The sequence below is a fragment of the Pinus tabuliformis genome, chromosome X (genome assembly GCF_031772625.1).
Source record: "Pinus tabuliformis cultivar Carrire ecotype Pingquan chromosome X, CPIR1, whole genome shotgun sequence".
NCBI classification, from domain to species: Eukaryota; Viridiplantae; Streptophyta; class Pinopsida; order Pinales; family Pinaceae; genus Pinus; species Pinus tabuliformis.
The window spans coordinates 444,065,578-444,074,558 of record NC_142308.1 but is presented as its reverse complement, the minus strand read 5'-3'; the positions used below and the strand labels follow the sequence as shown (position 1 = coordinate 444,074,558).

The window sequence follows — 8,981 nt, the reverse complement described above, 5'->3', positions numbered from 1 at the left end:
GATGCGATTCCTCTATACTGGATTTGTGATTAGGATGGATATATACAGGTTTATTATTTATGTTATAGAAGAAAGATGATGATGATGAAGAATGTCCATTAAAAACAAAAATGGTTTAATGGAAATGACTTATCAGACCTTAAGAAGGTAAGAGATTACTATGAATCCTTTAACATTTTATTTCTGTTTTTAGAAAGTAGTGAGAAAATCGTTCCAAACCAATAAAGAAAATGAAAAATATTTTAAATGTTAAATTTAATATGAATCTAAGAAAGTTGATAATATGATAAATATTTTGAAATTTAAATTTAATTTAAATATAAGATAGACAATTTAAAAGAAATAACTCTTTAACATAAAATTTTCAACTTAAATTATTAAGACTTTTTGTTGTGATATATTTTGAGAGAGAACCATACTCATTTTTAATATAAAACTCATACAAATATATTTTAATTTTAATAATGTTAATTTTATTTTTTTTATTAATAAAAAAATTATTTACATCTCGAAAGCTATTGAAACTCTCTTAAACTATGTGGTAACTAAATATATAATTTAATATCATTTTAATAAATTAAAAATAAATATTAAAAAATTCTTGAAACAAAATAAAATAACAATAATTTAGCATCATCCAAACTGGAAGCAAATGTAAAAGTCATGAAAGTCTTATCCTGATCATTTTTATATAGCAAACACTAAGTTTTACATCAGAAAGTCAACTAAAAGTAATGAATGTCTTATCCCGATCATTGCGATATGTCAAAACCTAACACATGAAAAGAGAAGAGAATCCACTCAAAGTATTGAAAGTTTTATCCGGATCATTGCGATATAGCAAAACCTATCACATGCATGACTTTCATTTACTATGAAATGAAAATATGAAAGTCATAATAATATAGGATTTGCCTTACCCATCTAATATATTTATTTATTAAGCTAGCCCTGGTTGTCTGCCTGCTCCATACAGACTCTACAGTCGATTCTCTTCATTATGGACCTTTTTCAGAGACTTTCTTCCACGCAGGGCGACTTGAGATGTCTTCCCACCAGGCCTTCACATGTTTTCTCGACGATATCAGATCTCCCTTTCCGCAATCTGTGACCAGGTAGTGGGTAGTCGGCAGATGTTGCAGGTCCGCCAAGCTGAAGAAATCACCCGCCAAGTACTTGCTCTTTGACAACCTCTCCTCGTAAATATCCAACACTTTTACCAGCTTCTCCACATTCATTTCCACTAATGCTTCGTCTGTGGTGCCTCCCTTCTTTGGGACGAACAGGATTTGAGACAATATGGTCAAAGCAGGGGAATTGTAAGACTGTCCTTCTACCTCACACCACTGCTCAACCAGGGCTTCTTCCGACAGACTGTTTCCAAACAGCTCAGTGCCCTGGCCCTTGTACTTTTTGGCCAAATATTTTACGATGGCTCTCGATTCTGTTACTCATCACCAACTGTTTATCAGATCTCCCTCTGGAAACGAAATATAAACGTGAAAGAAACCTATGCTTAGATTATGGGGGATGTGTAGAAATTTACCGAATAAGGTGAGGTCCCCATCTTGGATAGTGGGCACAAGTCCAAACGGCTGCAGCACAACAAGAAAACGGCGGAGGGAAAATGTTGATTAACAACAAAATAGTTTTTTTTCTTTTCGATTTAACTTTTAGAGTAGTTCTCAGGTATATATAATTTTACTTTTTACTCAAGATTAGATCAGATCGCGATACATGAAGGGACCAAATCTCCACATTCAACCAGAATCTTACTCAGGATTAGGTCTTAAATGGGACCAAATCTCTCTACTAAACCATTATAACATTAAAACAATCATATGTTACTAGAAATCTAAATAAAAATAAATAATTTTTCCTTACATTGAGAGCGAGATATTGGGGTTGCTTGTGAGCACCAGCAGCGGCGTCGACGACGACGAGCTCGTAATCAACTTGCTTCTCCTCCAAACAGCAAAGAACCAATCTGGTGGCTGTGGATAAGGGATAGCCGAGTACCTTGATCGTCGCCATGAAATAATATGATGCCCTCTGAAACAGCCGCTAAGGTATGCAAAATGGATTGATGGGCGGTTCACAGAAGAAAAGCGATCTTTTAAATAATGTCGGAGGCGAGAACTGTTCAACTGCTGCAGAAGAGATGTCGAGCATGTGGGATTTGAATATATATATATTCGTAGTGTGATGACCTAGAAGTCCATTCCAAGCCTGTGGATATATATTTATATTCGTAGTGGGGATGGCCCAGAAGTCCATTCCATTAATCCTAAACGTAATCGATATGTATGACCTTTTATTTTATTTCAAAAATTTATACGTGGTGAGCACGCAATCAATTATTAATTCAGATACTATGGCATATTCTATGCTACCCTACCTATCATAGAAAACTATGCTATCTCCAAAATTGGTGACTGCTGCAGTGACTAAAGAATTTTGTCTGTCGCAGTTTCAGTCAAAGTTACCCAATTTGATTTCTCTCATGAAAAATTTAATGTGTATAATTTAATACATAAAAATATTCCAAAATATACATTTTATAAAAATTAGTATATTATTATTATTTTCTAAAATTTAAAAAATTGAAATGATTTTTTTGGAGACAGGTTTGTTTACTTATTTTTAACATTAAAATAATAAAAAGAGAATGCTTCCCATTTATTAGTATGCAAATTGAGAATACATGTAAATAAAATAATATGCCAAAATGAAAAAACATAAAATTTAATAAAATAAATTACAAAAATTTAAAGTTGAATTTCGATTTAGAATAATGAAATATTGGATATTAAAAATAAGTTTAACTAATCTCCACATACTAACAAATTTATATTTTAATCACTATTTTTTTTAGATTCAAATTTATTCAACAATAAATATATACAAGTTAATCTTTAAGTTAAACTACATAAATGAATTTCTTTCATTGAATTCTAAAACAACCATCCTAGTTTTGTAGTGGACAACAATACCCATAATGGCTATTTCCAAACCTGCTAATGACTATCATGAGAAAATTATATTTTAAAATTTTTACAAGTTTTTAAATATAAAACTTACCCTTCTTTGTAATTATTTAATACCAAACTTGCATTTTTAAATGAGAAAGTTATTATTTTTTATACTTGCTTTTTTTTAATATAAAAATTCTATAACATTTTTTAACGTATAGACCAATTTTATTTTATTTTTATTGCGCGCTCTACAGCCAAATATGGGGTAGATCTCACGTAAAAAACAATCTAATTATTATTATGTATGAACACAATATAAATTTAAAAATATAAAGAGGTTTACTAAAACTCAAAAAAGAGGTATGGTAAATAAATAAAAATATAAATAAACTAGAGCTATGGAAAATAAATAAAACCTCTTTTTAAACTTACTCCATAGGTATGGTAAATAAATAAAAATATAAATAAACTAGAGGTATGGTAAATAAATAAAACATATTTTTATATTTACTCCATAAACATCTTTATATCTAAGAAAACTCAAAAAAAGTTTTATTTAGGTGCAGCCTATGGGCCAAATACCATTTTAATACCATGGGCCAAATACTATATTTATAAAACAAGTATTGTAAATAAATAAATACAAAAGAGGTATAAAAATGTATGTAAATAAATCAAAATATATCAAATAGGATTATAAATCAACATATAATTATATACCAAGCCTAGGGACCAAATACCATGGTAAATAAAAGATGTATGGTAAATAAATAAAAATATAAATAGACCAAAGGTATGGTAAATAAATAAAACCTCTTTTTATATTTAGTCCATAATCCACTTTATATTTACGAAGACTCAAAAAAATAAGTTTTATTTGGGTGAAGCCTATGGGCCAAATACCATGCAAAAAATCATTATTAACCCTAATATTAATATTAAAAGGTTATTATTATTATATTAAATTTAATATTCATATTAATATATTATAATATTAATATTATTAAATTTAATAACTTTGGATTAATACAATATTAAATTGGTTATATTATAATAAATATTAATATGTCATGATATATATTAACTCTAGATATATATGGGAGGGAAGAACAAAGACAGAGTTATAGAGGTGGAGAGATAGAGGGAGTGACCACGGAGAGATGGAGATAAAATGAAGGAGAGGGGAGATGAGGAATTGAGAGAGAGAGAGAGAGAGAGAGAGAGAGAGAGAGAGAGAAGGGTAAGAGAGGGGGAGGGAGACACAAAGATGGAGGGGGGAGAGAAAAAAGGATATATGGAGGGAGATGGTGAGAGGATTGGAGGGCAGAGAGAGAGAGAGAGAGAGAGAGAGAGAGAGAGAGAGATGGGGGAAGAGAGAGGAAGGTAGGAGAGAGAAGGAGTTGGAGGGGAAGAGAGGGAGGGATAGAGAGATGGAGTTGGAGGGGGAGAGAGGGAGGGATAGAGAGATGGAGTTGGAGGGGGTCAGAGGAAGGGAAGAAGAAAGACATAGAGAATAAGAAGTGGAGAGAGAGAGGGAGTGACAAGGGAGAGATGAAGAGAGAACATGTATGTTTACGGGTGAGATAAAGAGACAAATAAGGAGATATGGAGAGAAGGGGGAGAGAAGGAGAGAGAAGGAAAGGGAGGGATATAGTAACATAGTTAGAGAGAGAGAGAGAGAGAGAGAGAGAGAGAGAGAGAGAGAGATGGGGGAAGAGAGAAGGAGGTAGGAGAGAAAGGGAGAGAGAGGAGGAGAGGGATGGGGGAAGAGAGAGGATTTGAGGGCAGAGAGAGAGAGAGAGAGAGAGAGAGATGGGGGAAGATAGAGGGAGGTAGGAGATAAAGGGAGAGAGAGATGGAGTTGGAGGGGGAGAGAGGGAGGGAAGAAGAAATACATAGAGAGTAAGAAGTGGAGAGAGAGAGGGAGTGACAAGGGAGAGATGGGGAGATTGTGTGTATGTTTGGGGGTGAAATAAAGAGACAAAGAAGGAGATATGGAGAGAAGGGGGAGAGAAGGAGAGAGGGAGGGATATTGTAACAAATTTGGAGGGTGAAGAGAGGGAGAAATAGAGGTAGGAGAGAAAGTAAGAGAGAGGGTGTGAGAGAGTGGAGAGAGGGAGGAAAGAGAGATGAGGGGGAGAGAGAGGGAGGTAAGAAGAAATATGTAGAGAGATAAATGTGGAGAGAGAGAGAGAGAGAAAGGGAGTGATAAGGAATATGGAGAGAGAGGGAGAGAGGAAAATAGGAGGAAAGAGAGAGAAGCGGGGGAGAAGGAGATAGAAAGGGAGAGGAGGAGGGAGGGATAGATAGATAAGATTGGAGAAAGAAAGTGTATGTTTTTGGGGTGATATAGAGAGACAAAGGGAGATAGAGATAGGAGAGGAAGTAAGAGAGAGGGTGTGAGAGAGTGGAGAGAGGGAGGAAAGAGAGATGAGGGGGAGAGAGAGGGAGTGATAAGGATTATGGAGAGAGAGAGGGAGAAAGGAAAATAGGAGGAAAGAGGGAGAAGCAGGGGAGAGGGAGATAGAAAGGGAGAGGAGGAGGGAGGGATAGATAGATAAGATTGGAGAAAGAAAGTGTATGTTTTTGGGGTGATATAGAGAGACAAAGGGAGATAGAGATATTGATGGAAAGTGAAGAGAGGGAAGAAGAGAGATATGGAAAGAGGGAGGGAGGGACAAAGGGATTGATAAATATAGAGTGAGAGAGCATGTGTGTTTGGGGGGTTGAGATAGAGAGACAAAGAAGGAGAGATGGAGGGAGATACATATATAGATGGAGGGGGGCTAGAGGGAATAATATTTCTTGCACTAGATGTATTGATTTCAGTGTAGAATGCATTTTCTAATACTATTTTATTGCTTGCACAAAATGCATTGATTTTAGTGTAGATGGTGATTTTTAATGATATTTGATTGCTTGCACTAGATGCATTGATTTCAATGTATATTATTTATAATCCTATTTTATTGCTTGCACTAAATGCATATATTTCAGTGTAGATGGTGATTTCTAATCCTACTTGATTGCTTGCACTTGATTCATTGATTTCAATGTAGATGTTGATTTCTAATTATATTTGATTGCTTGCACTAGATGTATTGATTTTACTGTAAATGATTTCCAATCCTATTTGATTGCTTGAACTAAATGCATTGATTTCAGTGTAGATGTTGGTTTCTAATCCTATTTGTTTACTTGCACTAGATGCATTGATTTGAGTGTAGTTGTTGATTTCTAATCCTATTTTCTTACTTGCACTAGATGCATTGATTTGAGTGTAGATGCTGATTTCTAATCCTATTTGATTGCTTGCATTAGATGCATTGATTTTAGTGTAGAAGTTGTTTTCTAATCTTATTTGATTGCTTGCATTAGATGCATTTATTTTAGTGTAGATGTTGATTTCTGATTTGATGTAATTAGATGTATGATGGTACATTAATTTTAAAGTGATTGGATTAACAATGTGCATTGATTTCAATGTAAGCACAAAAATTATTGGCAATGTACATTGATTTTTGTGTTATATTAATTCAACTTATTAATATTGGAGAGCAAGAGAGACAAGGTATGATGTTTACTACAACATCTCGAGCTAAATATTTAAATGGTTTACGATTTCAACTGTCCTTTTCATATAATCGATATGAAAAGATGACAAAACTAACAAGGGTGACAATAAGAATAGTAGAAGAAAATAGTTTGAGATTGATCACAATGAAGACTATTTGTAATTGACTACATTCTTATTATTCACATTTTCTATCATTCAACACTATTACATTTTCACTTTGCATTCAAAAAATTCATTTCATCATTAAAAGTTATCAATAATATTTATCATCTCAATAAACTAAGGTAACTATACAAATTTAAAATTAAAATGACCAAATTTATCTCAGACATATTTTGCATATTTAAAATGAGATTATTAATATTAGATGTATTTACATATTAGTGATCAAATTAATCATACCTTCGATAGATTTTCCTTGGCCGCACACAACTGAAACCATCCTAGATCCATCTTAACTCCGATCTATCAAGCGTCGAGGGATCAAATCTCTTGATATGCAAACCTTTCCTCAATTTTTACACTCAAAAAAGAGGTTTTCACCTCGAGATATTTGATCCCTCTCGGCACTCGATAGGTCCGGAGTTAAGATTGATCTAGGCTAGTTTTTAAATATAGAACTTATCCTTCTCTATAATTCTTTAATATCAAATTTACATTTTTTAATGAGGAACTTACTATTTTTTTATAGTTGCAAATTTTTAAATATATAGTTTCTATAATATTTTTTAATATATAAATTATTGTTTTTTCATACTTTCTAATATAATTTTTTGATAAATAAAATTTTGGAAAGCTACCTTAGACATTCTAAATTGAACCTGTGAATGCCTAGGTGGGATGGGTGTATTTATGGATCTATTCTACCCTCACTGCTTGCTCATTGATAAGAGGATATCTAGAAACTATTCTGGAGCACAATGCCCTATGTTGAGCCTCGTTGCTCAGAATCACAATGGGTGGTTCAAAGTCCTACTGCATAAATAATAAGAACTCGAGAACTAGGTGTGGTGTCAACTTGAATTGATTCGAAAAACCAATATATTCGTAACATTTTAAAACTAGTATTTGCACCAAAAGGGTGCAAAGACACGCTGATAGAAGTGTAGATGAATGTAGAGTGGTGTAGAGGTAGTGTTGCAGGAACCAAGGATGTGGATGTGGAAGGCGTAAGGAATCAGGAGGTGAGGGGTGGGGGGAATGGGTAGGAATTAGTAAAGTAGAGGGTTGCACGTCATAAACCCTAATTCGATCAAATCTATTTAATCGACACCTTTAGAGTTCATTTTCACATTAAATCTTGGAGCCTTAGCATTCTTGAGGTGATCAAGGAACCTTTGGTGTTGTTGTAGCTCCTAGAGACAACCTTTGGGTTGAAAGGAGACCAGTGCCTAGGACATCTTAATGAGTGCTTTAAGGATTTGCTGATATTTTCTATTACACTTCAGTATTTAACATATTTGAGATGAAATTGATTCAAAACATTCCTTAAGAGGAGAAATACAAAGTTGGATGCCAAATATAACTCACAAAAGCATTAATATCTAGCTCTAGTGGCCAACATCATATGCACATGCAATTTCATATGCCATTTGTAGTATATCGGATAAAATAATAAAGGAAGAAATAAAACCAATGCATAGGGCTTAAAATTAAGAATATTTTTCATTGAAGTCCTAAGATACATGGAGCGCATTTTAAGGATAACAATTCATATCAATTATAGGCATCTTTAATCAACATTAGAGCTAGATGAATCCATAAATCCATGAAAACATATCCAGCAGCTGCTATTACATGTATTCTTAGAAGAAGAGTGAGAAGATATGGAACAAACATAAGAAGGAATACATAATGCACATTTATATGAGCTAGAATTGCTAAAAACTTTCATTAATATTCCATAGAGCATACATTTCATTGACAACTTGTAGAGCTTCTCTCTTGGAAAACCAAAATTTTGAACCTCTCATTTTGTATCATGAACTATTTTAATAGGGCCTCAGAGGGAGAGTCCATTATAAAATATTCTTTCTTGATTTGGGATTGAATCATCATAACAAAATATCAGCTTGCTCAGTGGCACAGTTGTACTAACCGATTATAACTAATTGACATTATTTCTTCTGAAATAAAATAGTTACATAAAATAGAGTTGGGTTAATGATCTAGAGCATAGGAGGATTGACAAACTATTCACACATTTTCCATAATGTTGAAGCTGGTAGAGGAGCATGAAAGAATTTTTGATATGAAATTTTGAGATTCGAGACCCCTGTATAGTTCAACCTAGGGCGGAACAAGGTATTTACCAACCTTAATAGTTGAAGTTCCTTTCTGAGATAGTTAACCATTGTTTTACCTTTAAGGGTGGTAGTCTTCTCATGACAGGAATCTACCTTGCTCTTGGCCTCCACTAACATACTATT

The 8,981-nt window shown here is 33.5% G+C and overlaps 1 protein-coding gene across 1 annotated transcript; it reads right to left on the bottom strand.

Moving 5' to 3' along the window:
- Positions 1–807: 807 nt before the first annotated feature.
- On the bottom strand, positions 808–2,109 carry LOC149140485 (glutathione S-transferase F10-like). The gene is made up of 3 exons (XM_089446428.1): positions 1,885–2,109; positions 1,547–1,595; positions 808–1,444 (listed from the first exon to the last, which is right to left on the bottom strand). The coding sequence occupies exons 1-3, from the start codon at positions 2,032–2,034 to the stop codon at positions 999–1,001; spliced, it is 645 nt and encodes a 214-aa protein (XP_089302554.1). The 5' UTR covers positions 2,035–2,109; the 3' UTR covers positions 808–998.
- Between the last annotated feature and the right edge of the window lie 6,872 nt (positions 2,110–8,981).